Source organism: Phoenix dactylifera, chromosome 4 (assembly GCF_009389715.1).
Source record: "Phoenix dactylifera cultivar Barhee BC4 chromosome 4, palm_55x_up_171113_PBpolish2nd_filt_p, whole genome shotgun sequence".
Lineage (NCBI taxonomy): Eukaryota > Viridiplantae > Streptophyta > Magnoliopsida > Arecales > Arecaceae > Phoenix > Phoenix dactylifera.
Genome location: NC_052395.1, coordinates 3,059,539 through 3,074,914, shown reverse-complemented (window position 1 = coordinate 3,074,914; position 15,376 = coordinate 3,059,539). Strand labels below are relative to the sequence as shown.

The 15,376-nt window shown below is 38.8% G+C and overlaps 1 protein-coding gene across 2 annotated transcripts; it reads right to left on the bottom strand.

The window, feature by feature from the left end:
• Window positions 1-8,382: 8,382 nt before the first annotated feature.
• On the bottom strand, window positions 8,383-10,389 carry LOC103712962 (glycylpeptide N-tetradecanoyltransferase 1). Of its 2 annotated transcripts, none has more exons than XM_008799684.4 (2): window positions 10,224-10,389; window positions 8,383-10,161 (listed from the first exon to the last, which is right to left on the bottom strand). In XM_008799684.4, exon 2 carries the CDS (start codon window positions 10,127-10,129, stop codon window positions 8,777-8,779), a length of 1,353 nt encoding a protein of 450 aa, XP_008797906.1. In that variant the 5' UTR covers window positions 10,130-10,161; window positions 10,224-10,389; the 3' UTR covers window positions 8,383-8,776. The 2 variants fall into 2 exon arrangements, with proteins under 2 accessions (XP_008797906.1, XP_026662693.1); XM_026806892.2 differs by having other exon boundaries at window positions 8,383-10,136.
• Window positions 10,390-15,376: the final 4,987 nt, after the last annotated feature.

Sequence of the window (15,376 nt, the reverse complement as noted above, 5' to 3'; positions counted from 1 at the left end):
GTACTCTCTTTATAATTTGCTCTGAAATCATCTTAATTGGCTCTGATCTATGCTAATTAATCTTATTCTGACATTATTACCTTGAGTTATATGATTCATATTCTTGCAATAATTTGACATGCATTACCTAAGAATCGGAGTACAATAAGAAAAAGAACTATTTGAGTATCATTATCTTTGTGCTTAATGTTTCATTATCTTGCAACCTTTTTGATGTAGTCAAAAAGGGGGAGAAATATCTGAGTATATGCTCATAATGCTTTATGTGTTGATTATGTTAAGTTGATTAAATCTAAAGCATTATCATGAAGTATATTTTATAAGATATATGTTTTCTACTTCATGCAACTTAGCTATGCATTAGTTCTAGAACACAACAAGTTTATATTGCATCTACTCCAAGTTTTGTCATCATAAAAAAAGGAGGAGATTGATGACCCAAAGATTGATTTAAAGATTGATTTTGATGATCACAAAACCTTGAAGTATAATTACTAATGTTTGTGTTGCAAGAAGAAAGATAATTTATTTTGCAAGGAACATAACAAGTTGAAAGAAAGCTACACATCATTGGCCCAAGGTTCAAGTTAAAAGGATTCAAGTTGGAGGAGCAAATTTAAAGAAAGATTCAAAGAATAGTCCTCGAGTCGATTCCTGGAAGTTTCAGAGTCGACTCTAGCACTCTGGAGTTTCAAGGAACAATGCTCGAGTCGATTCTGGGACTCTTCGAGTCGACTCCGACTGAGAACGGACAGAAAGACAGAACGATGGATTTTAGACCCTGTCAGAGAGTCGACTCCAAAGGGTGCGAGTCGACTCCAATGCTTGGCGAGCCGACTCCAGATGGTCCCGAGTCAACTCCAAAGGGAAGCAGACAAAAAGACAGAGAATCAGTTTTGGAGACCCTGTGAACGAGTCGACTCCGAGAATTTGAGAGTCGACCCCAAGTCAGCCGAGTCGACTCCAAGATGATCCGAGTCGACTCCAAGGCAGTTCAACTCCAAAGACAGAGGATCAGTTTTCGAGCTCTAAGAGCCGAGTCGACTCCAAGATGATCCGAGTCGACTCCAAGGCAGTTCAACTCCAAAGACAGAGGATCAGTTTTTGGGCTCTGAGAGCCGAGTCGACTCCAAGAGGACCCGAGTCGACTCGAGAAAGAAATGCAGAAAATTAGATCTCTGAAACCCTGAGAACGAGTCGTCTCCAGAGGGCCGAGTCATCTCCGAATACTGGCGAGTCGACTCCAGGTTTGGCCGAGTCGACTCTAGAACAGGACAGCACTTTAATTCAAATCCTGAACAGTGGGCGAGTCGTCTCCAGTAAAGCATGAGTCGACTCCAGCAACAGCCAAGTCGACTCCAGATCGAGCGAGTCGACTCCAATCCCAACGGATACATTGACAGACTGTGCAGACGGGTCAGAACGGCTCTATTTTTGTCTCTAATGGCTAGATCCTTGTTCCAACGCCATCCAAAGATATAAAATCAAGGAAAGAACAAGGGGAGAAGTCAAGGAAGTGGGAGAGAACACATAGGAAAGAGATTTCAAGAGAAACCTCCCAAAAGCACAAAAAGGGTCATTCAAAGCAAAAGAGAGTGAAGAAGAGTATCCGAGTGAATCCCAAGACTTCCTCTCCAACTGTGTACTGCCTCAGTGATCCTCTACATCGTGCGAAATCAGAAGAGGGTCGAGTAAAGAAGAAGCCGAGTTCTTTCATCTACAAAACTTGTTTGAGGGCTTCTTCTCTTTACTCTATTTGTTTACATTGTTATATATGCTTGTTTAAGAAGCTTGTACTTGTTTTAAACTCTTGTTCTAGTATCTTGTAACTTGATTCAATCAAGGGATTGAATCAAAGGGTTAAGGTTTGTTGGTGAGCCAAAAGAAAAATCAACGGTGTAAAGGTTGTGGTTGGTGAACCGGGGAAAACCAACTGGATTTGATTGTGAACCCGGAAAAACAATCGGTTGGTTCTAGTCGGTGAGCTTGTGAAAACCGACCGAGTTCGTTGTGATCTCGTGAAAACAACAAGTTAGGTTGTGAGCTTGTAAAACAACCGGCTGTAATCTGAGGGATCATAGTGAAATTCCCAAGAGGTCTTGGGGAGTGGATGTAGGTGCTGGGGTGCACCGAACCACTATACTTTTGTTGTGTCTGTGATGCTTCTTTGTTATCTAACTTCCTCACTCACTTACTTACTTAGATAAATTGCTTGCTTAACTCTTATCCGCGCATCCTTTAGTTGCAAGCATATTCAATTTACTTAATCAAGTCTCATTCAATATAACTGCATTAAGACTCATTGTATTGAATTGCATACTTGGGCAAACTTAGACTAATTTTTTATTGAGTCCGCTGCTTAATAGTTGATTAGATTAGAATCATACTCTTGCTAAGTTTAAATTCCACTATGCATCCATACAACTTAGCTTAATTAACTCTAAAAGATTAGAAGTAGTTGAAAAGTTTTAAAAGACCCAATTCACCCCCCCTCTTGGGCTGTATCTACTGGGCAACAATATCAATATTTTATGATATAATGCAATATAATATTATATTTATAGTATAATACAATGACAAAGATATAAAATATTTTAATCATTAGCATAAATTATTTTTCCATAATATAACATAATATTAAATTATTTAACATAACATATTAATATATTATGATATAATGTAATATAATATTATATTTATAGTATAATACAATAATAAAGGTATAAAATATTATAATTATTAGTGTAAATTAATTTTTCGCCCTTCTGCAGATTTTTAGAATTATAAAGGGACATTTTGTATAATTGTTATATTTTATTACGGGTATTTTGGTTAAAAAAATAATTTTTCAATGGGGCCTAAAAGTGTTTTTCTGAAAAGTTCCAAAATAAAGTTTCTTCCAAAAAACTGTTTTTAGTTTTCTAAGAAAGATAAAACAGCTTTTCAAAATTTTTACCAAACACCTCAAGTGTATGTAACAAGTTCTACAAATATAACAACTAAGATATTAAAAACATAACAACTAAGACAACTAAGTTTGATACCACAATTTGAATTAAAAATAATTACTTTGGTTGCCTGATTAACAAGATAAAATACGTCATTTCTAGTATTCAATGGCCAAGATAACGACATAAAATAGCCTATTTCCATCTATCATGTATTACACATTCTTTGTTATGTATCATTCTATACCTTTATATAACAGTCACAAAGCACTATCTTTTTATGCATCTATTTTGCACATGCCAAGTTCTATCAAGTCCAAGTATTATATTCAATGTGGCCGGCCCTTAGAAAGGATTCTAAGTTTACATCAAGTTCGAGTCCTCTATGCATTATAGAGAGTTGTGCATACTCAAATAACCACTATAGCCCTGTTTGGAAGAGCTGTTGTCAATAGAGCTTTTGGAAGTAAAGCTTTCTGAAGTAGAGATTTTATAAAAAGCTATTTATTATTTGATAACTAAATTTTTAAAGTGCTGCAGCATTTTAACATATATTTGGTAAACAAACTGAGAAAGTACTTTTGTATGACAAAATTATCATAAAAAATATTGCATAGTATTATATTGTAGAGCATAATAAAATATAAACATTATAGAACATAGCATTTCTAAAGTTCATTGGTCTCAAGAACGAAACACACAACACAATTCCTCAGTTATGCATTAGAAAGACCAATAAAGAGCATCACATTAAGATATCAAGCACACAAGATTGAGAAATTGTGTGAGAGCTCTCCATCTCCAATATAAGCACAATGGCGGCTACGTACACGTAGCTTTTGGAGTGCAAAACATTCAAGCAGAGAAAGTAGAGCAAGTTTACATCATGGTGGTCATTGTTTCATATACTGTTCCATCATGGGCACTCCTGTTCGCCCCATGATGGAACAATGAGAGCTGTAATTTTTTGAAAGCCTGGACATCACAGTCATGACTCGCCTCATTTTAATGAGTTGTGAGGCCACTAGTTAGCATGCACATGCAATGATGCAATGCCCACGGAAAGAATGAACGAGTGGAGTCGAATCACTCGAGCTCACAATACATAGTCGTAACATCTTAAATAAATTTTCTATTCCAACTGCGGCAGAGCCTTTAACCAAGATAAGTGCATTAAATACAATAGTTTTTTTTCTAAACTATCCTTAGGAAGGACTCGTCAGTTGAATGCTCCATGAAATATGAGTGGCAATTTATAAATGAACCTAAGCAGATTTGGGTTTGGACTGTAAATGGACCGATCCTGGGTTCGGTTCAGAACTCGTTTAAACCGTTTTGACTAAATTAATAATTGAGTCGAAGTATGACCCAACTCGTTTAACTTATTTAATCTATTTAAAACTGCTTAATTCATTTCTGACTTATTTAACCCGACCTACATAATTTGTTTAACCTGTTTAAATCTATCTAACTCGTTAAAAATCCATCTAATCCGTTTAATAAATGAGTTATGTGGGTCAGGCCGGATTATCTGTTTAACAAAAAAATCGGATACAGATTTAAAATTTGACCTATTTAATAAATAGGTTGAGTTTAAATTGATGAATTTTTAACCCGATCTGCATCCAACCCGCCCCATATCCGACCCGCCCCAACCCAATTGCCAATTTGCCACCCCTAAGTGTAAGACATTCCAAATGACTGATTCATGCAGTGGTACACCCAAGGATATATTGGATGGATGTGATCTCCTATATGGTTAGGTAATTTTTTATAATAAACTATGAAAAGTTGCTTCATGCCTATGAATTTTATAAATTACACCAGATTCTACTAATAATAATATAACCAAAACTGATTTATCATAAGATAAATAGAATTATTGCGTCTCGTGGATTGAATTTTCAAGGATAGTAGAATTTTCTAGTAATTACCACTATCAATATATAGGTATATTAAAAGATGCCAATTTGACCCCCTTTGATCAAGGAAAAGAGAAAGATCATATCAAAAATTCGGCAAAGAAGACAAGGAAAAGGTCAGATTTGTAATAAAGCTAGTGGATGAAGACAAGCTTTAGTATTTACCTAGCATCAAAGGTTTCCCACTACTAACAAGAGCAGATTGGTACTGTGTTTTGATGCCATGAACAAAAGTAAACTTACTAGTTCAATCATACAAGGAGTTGATGGCAAATCAGCAAACTGTTTTCACTGAGCATCAAAATGCAAATGCAGCTAAAGGGAATGGTCAGTGTGTTGCACAATTTAAACACAACAAGAAAAATGTTTTCACTAGATTACAAGTTTAGACTTGATCTATACAATAAGAATATCATTAAACATGTAATGCCAGATATCTAATAACAAAGAATATGAAACCATTTTAAGTTGCCTTGTAAGGTTTGAGATGGAGAAACATATCGCATGCTTGAAAGGAACCAAAGGAAAGGAGACACGGAGGGAATAGGAACTAATAACGATGGTTTGAGGTTGAGCTCACCAGCCGCCCTACGTCAGTAATCTTCCTAACTTCTATTCACTTTTTTTCCTAACTTCTATTCTCTTTTTTTGTTCTAAGGTAAAAGTCTTAAAGAATATAATAATGGCTACTAGCTTATTTGTAAAGGGAAGGATAATACAAGAAATGGAGCAGGAATATTGGGCAGAGATGCCAGCACTAAGTAATAAAGATAGTGTGAGGTAACAAAATTATTAGTGTACCTAAAGTTTAGGCACCAAAAGGGGGTTAGAAGGAAAGAATAAAGTTGAAAAGAATAAAGAAGATAATTCCTATCATGATGAGATAAATTAATGCCAGGAAACCAAAAGGGCGAAATAATTGATCATGACTTCAAAGACCATGTAGATAATAGCAAAAAAGTATGAGATGATGCACGGTAAAAAAAGGATTTTGAAATAATTTACAATGCTATTTGGCAGCTGTATTCCACAATCTCAAACCATGTTTTAATAATAATAACTTTAACATGGATGACCAAAAAATATGATGAAGTATTCAATGAAATCAGTACAAAATGGTGAAAAAAACCCTAATCGAAAAATACAGACATATAGAGTTGGAGACTTGACAACCAGCATGACATATAGCAGCGGTCGCACATATCAAAAGCAAATCAAATAAAACATAAAGAGAACATTCAAGGTTACTTCATCCCAAACTGTACAAGCATAAGGATGTGGTGTAAGAATACTCATTAAAAGATGGAGCTAGAATGTACATGACATCCTGGTCATCATAGGCTCAGATAGAAACTTAGAATTATCAATAAGTAGCAGGCCAAGAAATGCATGTCGTTGCAGTCAAAAACAAACAAGGTTTTTTGAATTCATCTGCTACTAAATAGAAGGCCATGTTCTGATCATTTCTTACTCATTATCATTGGATTCAGAATTATCAAAGAGTGAAAAGACTGGCAAATAATTTGCACATTTAGCAAAGAGTACAGGATATGCTTTAGCAAGTCTGCATTAAAAATTCAAAATCCAATTAGTAAGCCAAGTTATGATGGTTTCAAAGGTTTCCGATACACATTACAGAATATACATACTCTAGAGTATATCAGTATATGTATTTATCTATTATATTATATATGCAACTGTGGTCTGCTATGCTGCTTTCAGGGCTTGAGTCATTTGAATTGCGGAAATTAGGCTTTGCAACCTTATGGAAGTGCATGAACTGTTTGGCGCTGAACTAACAATGCTCTAAACGAATAAGGTTCCGCTGATACTCTAGTTGACATATCATTTAGTCACAATTTTGTTGTTTATTATGAAGGATGCCTGCTTATACAGTTTATTCATAAACAGTAAATGTGGCAATTATTATATTTAAGCTTTGGAAATTAGTTTATACCTTTGGAGTAAACTAAACAATTTCCTGCGTGCCACATAACATTGGAAGGAGAACAGATAAAATAGCTACAGGTCAAGCCGGATTAAGGAAACCATGGTCCCAAAACCAAAGTTTGCAGATAGAAGGAACTCTTAACAATTGATATCTATAGAGAATGGTATTCATATCATTTACTAACATCAAGAATGGCCTTCAGTGATTCATTTCCAAACATGAAAAGTAAAATTTTATTGCATATAAACTTGAATGATGCAAAGAGAAACATCTCTGAAGACTTTAGAACGAAACACTAATCTATAACAAAGGGTCTTAAAGCCCGCAATCTCTAGATTCTTACCTTCTTGGTGTAGGTGCAAGGTTGGAAAACTTTGGAAAGGATTGAGACATTCTAGGATCTCGATCAAAATATAGGGTCCGAGATTTTGAAATATCAACTAGCGTAGTAAAATCTAGATTATTACCATTTTAATGCATTGATTTCAATATTCAATGATTTTAAAATAAATGATTTTAACATTCAATATTTTTTTAAAAAAAAAAAAACCTTATTGAAAAGAATAGTTGAAAACTCTCATCCGATATACCGACATCATATTGGTCACTATCTCAGGATATACCAGCCAAGCTAACAAGGGCTGAGATCTTGTATATATTGTATTCGTCAGTGCCTAGTACTCAGCTGAGATATACAAACCAATCTCTCAGCTGAGATCTCATCCAAGATGAACGCCTTGTCCATAACCAACTAAGCTCGTCCCATTCCTAGGTGTCAGCTTTATGAATTTTCATTACCTAATGTTTTCTAATCAGGGCAACCTCTGGAATTACTGCAGGATTTTTAAAATTCTTTTACAATATCATGTAGATTCTAATATTTACAATTACACCTGAAACCACATTTGACAGCATTGATTTGGTTTTTATTATTTCAATTTCCATTCAGAAGCATCTGCTTTACAGATATATCTATTTTCCAGATTCTACCACAACCATAACCATAGGGAATGAGTCCCTAATGGGCTGATGCAGTGATGGAGACATTTCTTTCCCCTTATGCAAAACATCGTTTAAATTGCATGGTGATGTGTCTGTACGTGATAATAAATGAGATCAAATAAAATAAGACAGAGTATGCCTGCCATAATCCCATCAATCTAAGCAAGAACAGCATTAGGAATTAGGACGCTAAATAGGCTGGAGAAATAAGATTTACTCAGAGCAAAAACAGAAACTTTTGCATCATGCAGAGTACAATTAATTTCAGCATATAACAAAGGATAAAGATACAGAGCACCCACCAGATCGCTGAATCTGAAGTGGCATCGGCATGACAAAGGCAAAATATTACATTTACCCCAAAAAAGTCACCGACCTCTGCGAAATGAACCAACCACCTAGTGCCATGTCGGATGGCGAAATAGCAGGCAAACCGAGCAGCATTCCTTAACATATTTCTGTAGCAGATAATAAAAGATTCTGTGGCATATATTAAAAATAAAAATGGTTTCACATATAATCACTAACCATACAGGTTTCTAAAAGCAGTCATGGAATATATTGAATGATGATGATCAGTACATAGTAAATTAATTCAATTCCAGCCAGGAAGTTCAAGATTTTAAGATATGACAAGTTCCTCATGCAATGCTGGTTACCATAGTAACAATTGGGAATTACAATAAGAAGTAAAAGAGCCCACAAATGCACGTAATTGCAATCAAACAGAGACAAAAGATCTAAGCAGAGATCCCCATTACATACCCAAGATTGAATGTGCAATGTGCAAACGTGATTTGCCAAATTCTAGAAAGTTTCAATGCCTGACACTCGGATGAAGGTTTACCACAAAAAGCAAAAACACTAATTAAACAAGGGCATTGCAATCAGATGGCAACAGACAAAAATGATGAGGCAAGTTCCCACCACAAAGCCAGGACCCAAGAAGCAACCTACAGAAGTACAACTCCAAGCTCTGATGGTTTCAAAGCATTCCTGACCCGATAATTATATAGGTAGTAATGGAGCTGCCCATCCCCAGGCCCAAACTTCAGTTCCTTCAGGAAAGACTCGTTGTGCATGACATCAAGTGCGTTGAAGACATCGTAATCCTTCTGTTTCGCCGTGATAAGTGCATCATTCATCAGCTGAAGCAAAGGAGTCTTCATAGACACGGTGTAGTAAGAATATGCAGCCTTCAACACTGAGTAATTCTGGTTATTGAGAATCGAAGATGGAAGGGTGTAAAAGCTGCAGAAGTCTGTGATTTCATGTGTCTCAGGGCTCTCAACCAAGTAACTATCCATCACATTCTCCAACGGAAGAAGCCAATGCTCGACATCATTCTCATCAAAATCAGGTGCAACTATAAACTGGCTTAAGTACTGCCTCAGCAACCGGGTCACTGCTGGCACATCACGGAGCTCCATTTTCCGGAATCCCGGGGTCACAGTGGATTCAGGCAGCTTGTAGAGCCTAATTGTCCGGCTCATGGTCATCCGGGCTCCAAGCTTGGAGAACCCAATATCAATGAGCTTCTTCGGATTCAACGACCGGTGCCAGTATCGGCAAGTCGTGATGGGTGTTGGGAGGATCACTCCGGCTGTGTACGCCGCCTGCCAGATATTCTCGAGGTGGACCCTCCTGGTTACCTCCTTGATCATCACAGGTGCAAGCCGCTTCGACCGCAGCTTCTTGTGGACACAGAGGAAGTTGATCTCCGCCATCCGAATAATGACATCCCTCACCCGGATCCTCGCAGGCACGCCAGTGATGAAAGCCACGAGCTTGTTGCTGGCCTTCACGCGGACGCCAATGTGCCAGGCCTTGTAGTAGCCAGGGGGGCGAAGAGCCCACCGGAGGAACTCCTTGGAGTAGTTGAATCGGAACATATTCTCATCGTCCTCGACGTAATTGTTGGTGAGGAGGCTGTAGACCTCGACGCAGGTCTGCTCGTCGTCCATGTCGCAGGTGGTCCACTCGTACTGTGAGGGAAGGTTGTAGGGCTCCGGCTTGACATCGGACAGTGGCGTCGGGGGCTCGATTGGGCCCTCGGGGAGGCTGGGGTCGCCGAGATCCTTGAACTGGCCCACCGGCTGGGTCTCCCAGAATCGGTGCCGCTTCCCGAGCGAGAGGGTCTCCTGGACCCTCCGGGCGAGCATCTCAATCTCACCGTCGGCCTCCGCTGCCGGCGGCTGCGGCGGAGCGGAGTCCGACGAGTGGGGATTCGGATCCTGGTTGGAATCCGGGTTAAGGTTCTGGCTCTCGGAGGAGAAGCCGGTGGACGAGCTTTCACCGACCGCCATGTCCAAACTCGGGGAGATCGGATCAAAAGGAGCTAAAAATTTAGAGCCAAATCGATGAAGCGATCGAGATAAGGACACGGGTTGATGCGATTACCTTCAGGGCGCTAGATCTCCGCGCAGGATCGAGCCATAGGGAGCTCGCGGACCGAAGCGAGGAGAGATCGAGGGATTAGGGTTTAGAGAGGGAGGGGCGGGGGGCGAGGAATCGGAGAAGTGGTGGAGAAAGCAAAGGAGCGAGCTTTTTAGAGGCTGCCTCGTCAATCCTCAGCTCTCCCGGGGAGTCTCAGTATTTTACGGGGAACAAGGATCGGCTGGACAGCACTTACACGGAACATTCTTATGGAGCAAATCAATGCCCGACACGTAGATTCCGTTCCGTGATCTGCCGGACCTTTTTAGCTCGATGGAGGGGGCGAAAACGGTGAGATTCTGGGTATGTAAGATTGCATGAAGGGCTCGTTTGGTTCGCGGGAAGTATTTTCCCTCCTAGGAATATGATTCCTGGGAATCAGATTCCTAGAAAGAGGATACCTAGGAAAGTACTTTTGACATGTTTGGTTAACCATGGGAAAGTGACTAATTTCCAAAGTGCTTATGTTTGGTTGACCATCCACTTTCCTAGGAAAGTTATGTATAATTCCTATTATGCCCTTAATAAAAATTAGGTCTTTAATGCCTCTTTAATGCTTCTTTAATGCTGAAGGGTCTTTTTGGGAAAAAATAAAAAAGGAGTGATTCCCACCTCATGGGAAAGTAACTTTTCCATGTTTCTCATGGGAAAGACTTTCCCATGAAATGTGGGAATCATATTCCCATGGGAATACAACTTTCCCATCTCTCTCCTTTGAAAACTCCAACCAAACAAGAGGCATTTCATTACTTTCCCGTTGACCACACTTTCCCCCCTCGTTTTCCTGCGAACCAAACGAGCCCGAAGTGGATTGCGCGGGCGTCATGAAAAATAATTGTTTGAGAAAATAATTTTTACGGAAAATTACTTTTCCATCCCTCTAAAGAAGATCTGATCCCAAAAAAAACTTCCGATCCACCACTAAATGGTTTTTTAATTTCCGGTCCCTGAGTTACTGTTTCCTTTAAATTATAGTACCCAAAGTGCTCCCAGGTTACGGTAAGTACCCCCATGTTGCCGGAAGCGGAAAAAAAAAATCTCCCGCGTTCTGTTTTCTATCCGAAACATGCTCTGTTTTTTCTCTACCGAAGATGCTCCCAAGTAAGCTTCCCACTTGCAGCTCTTAAGCGAAGATGCCCCTAGTAGTCCCACGGAAGATGTTTACCGAAGATGGCTTTGGAGGAAGATTTTGAAACCGAAAAAAAAGGTGACAAAATAGCCCGCAATAGAGTACGTGTTTTGTCTCTGTTCTTCTCTGTTTTGTCTTTCCCAATGGTGATTATTTGGTCAGAGAAGAGACAGGCACCCATTAGGATGGATGCTAGACGGATAGGGAGAGAGCATGTTGAGCCTTTGTATTGACCTAAAAACGTTAATAGTCCCTCTTACTCTTTACCTGTTCCCTGTTTGAGAGAACGCTAATAGTTCCTCTTTCTCTATGTAGTGAGACTCTACTCCACTATATTCCTAACTCTGTTTGCAATTCGGAATTATCTGTTCATTGCCTCCTCTTTTTTCCACTGTCATGGCTTCAGAAGACACTGCTAGCTCTATTTTTATGGCCATTTGTTGTTATGGTAGCGAAGCTGTGATTATTTCCATCTCAAAGGACACAATTCTTGATCAAATTTTTAAGAAAATAGTTGAAAGGTGGAGACATTTATCTTCTATAATGATAGAAGTTAAGTTTTATATTCCAGACAAGTCTAAAATGCTTGTTACGCTCATGAGCGATAAGAATGTTCGTAACATGTATCAAATACACGTCAACTTAAATGCCAAGGTGATCGAGATGGTTGTTTCTCATTCTCCAACTTTGATCGAAGGTGCTGCTGTGGTAATTGAGAGGTATTCCATATTTGAAATTTTAGTTTGTGCAACAGACTTTAGTAAGTTTGCTAAAATAATGTTTATCCTATTGTATAGATAGTGGCTCATCCTATTGTGCTGAAATTAGTTTGAGAGGGCAATATTTTTGAAGGGTAGCTCAAGTAATTTTGGTCAAGTTGTTGAAGAAATAAGAGCCGCAATTGAAGAGGAAGCAAGTCAAAAAAATTCGTTGGATGCTTGGAAAAATAGTATAGAGGGCGTTGGTCAGGAGTTCATGAATGTGGAAACTCTTCGTGACACTATTCACAACTATTGCATTGCAAATTGCAGAGATTTTGTGTTCGTGAAGAATGATCGTGAGCGAGTTACTGTAGAATGTGCATATGAAGGTTGCGAATGGCGTATCCATGCTTCTCGTCTTGGGAACGGTGAAAAGTTTGCAATTAAAAAAATGCACTGTAAGCACACATGTGGAGGAGGGTTGTAAGTGCGGTCTCATCCAAAGGCTTCGAAACATTGGGTTTCGAAAATTGTTAAAGATCAACTTCAAGATATGCCGTTATATTAGTCGAGTGATATTGTAAAGGATATTCGTCGATAATATGGTGTTGAATTGTCGTATCATCAAGCTTGGCGTGGTAAGGAGGTGGCTATGATGAATCTTTATGGTAATAGACGACTATCTTATGACCGGATTCGCTGGTATTGCGATGCCATTCTTCAGACCAACCTCGACAGCATTGCAGAGTATGAAACAATTGAAGGTCGATTCAGACATCTATTCATTTGTTTTCATGCTTCACTAATGGGTTTCATAAAAGGATGTCGTCCTCTGATTTTTATGGATGACACATTTATAAAGTATAAGGATGGAGGTGTACTACTTGGAGCCACTTCCAAAGGTGGAAATGATGATATGTTTCCTAGAGTTTATGGTGTTGTAGATACAGAAAGTGATGAAAATTGGGAATGGTTTTGCCGGTTTCTGAAAGAAGCTATTCATAGTTGTAGTGAGTATCGTGGTCAACAGTTCATATTTATAACGGATAGACACCAGGAGATTATTAAATCTATGCCGAAGTACTTTTCTGATTCTTACCACTCATATTGTATATGTCATGTGAAAGAAAACTTCTGGAATCAGGTTTGCATCGTCATATTATGAATAGTTTAAACTACAAAGTATCCAAGTAATATAGCATGTGGTATATCTGATTTTAATTGTCTTGGCAGGTCCTTGTCCATTATCGTATAGCTGAGAGAAAGAGGCTCATTGATTTACTAAATGCTGCTACCTATACACCAAGGCTTAGTGTATTCTAAAAGCTAATTGCAAAGCTTACATCAAAAGCCCCTGGTGCTACCACCTTTCTTCTACATGCAAAGCCTAAGCATTGGACAAATGCTGTATTTCCAGGTCCATGCTGGGGCATCATGACATCAAATGTGGCAGAGTATTTTAATAGTTGGGTCATGGAGGTTCGTCATCTCCTTGTGCCTCAGATGGTTAACCATATAAGGATTCAAATAATGCAGATGATGCACGAACGGCGTAATCGAGGATATAGCATTCAATCCCAACTTTGTCCGGATGCTGAGAAAGTGTTGCATAAAAATGCTGAAAATGGTCGGAGATTAGCTGTATTTACGTCCAACATAATGATATATGACGTAAAGGATACGAACTACTCATCCAAAGTTGACCTGCAGATGTGCAACTGCTCTTGTGGTGAGTGGCGAATCTTCCGTATGCCATGTAAGCATGCTTGTGCATGTATCGACAAGGCCGGCAGATCACTATACTAATTTACTGACAATTGCTTCCAAACTGAATTGTATAGAGTAACATATGCCGAAGCAATCAGTCCAATTCCTGACATGGAGAAGCCCCAAAGTGCCTCTGAAGAGATTCACATTCTACCCCCTATCAGAAAAACACGTCCTGGCAGGCCTAAAAAGAAGAGAAGACTTTCGCAAGTGGAGTCAGTACGTGAGTTGAAATGTGGACGATGCGGGAAGGTTGGGCATAATAGAAGGACTTGTAATGAGGTCATCAACTAAAGAATATGGAGATTATGAAGAATGTATCGAGATACCTGCAATGTATTTTCATGTTAGTCACCGCATATTAACTGGAAATCTCTTGTATTGATGTTAATGAAGTGCAAACTGAATTGTATATGTTGATTTTTTGTTAGATTTTGATTTTGGTACTTCAAACTGGAATGCAGTTAAAAAATTGTTGAAAATATGTAATGATACACAATTACCTGATGAATATATATTGACACCCATTTAATCAACAGTTGGCACACCAGTCCACACCATCTGTCACAATTACAATTTTTTAGCATGAAATGACACATAGTTGTATTTGGCGTGGAAAAGCTAAAATTGACACCTAAAATCCCGTTTCCTGGCTTGCCTACGACTTTAGCTGCTCTATGGAATTATCTGAGACTCTTAACGAGTCGACTCCCAAAGTATTAGAGTCGACTCGAACTGCCCAAAGGTCAACTCAGAACTCCATGAGATCGACTTAGGCTTCGCTGATTTCGACTGCTCTCTGCCTTTGCTCTGTGCCACCTAAGGGGTCGACTCGCCTTTCACCGGGGTCGACTCGAACATAACTGGTAATAATGAACTTATCTATTAGAATGTTATATTACACAGAACATGAAAATTACAGTTGGACAAACATCCTTTACAACACATTTACAATCAAGTTTTACAACTCATTTCCAATCATGTGATACAACATGGAGTCTACGCTTTCTTTGTACTTGACTTCGCTCCGTACATTGACCAAAACCTATCAAAGGCAACGCAGCCGGAATGTAATAGAATACTCCCTACAGCCTAGCTCCTATATAAAGAAGGATCTTTGAATTCTTCCTGCAATGGTCTTGTGCTGCCTCGGGTAAGTGCCTCTACAAATATAAGCACGTATGCCCCGCAGTCGACACCATCAGTTCTTTGTTGTGCACATTGTCGAATTTCACGATAAGCTAATTCAGGGATACGAAATCCGACATAGTCGTTTAGCCACGTTCGCACAAAAGATGCCTGCAATAATGTGAAGAATGTAAAATTTTTAGAAGAAACCTATGATAAAGAAGAAAATTAGTAATATCATATTGTACAAGTGATACCAACATATCTAACAGTGTCGTCCACAACGTTGAAACTCCACGAGGAGTTGTAGCAATCGAAACGCTGCTCCTTTAAGTCTAGAGAAAGTAGATACCAATGCCATCCCGTATTCATCGGAATGAAGAGATATCTAC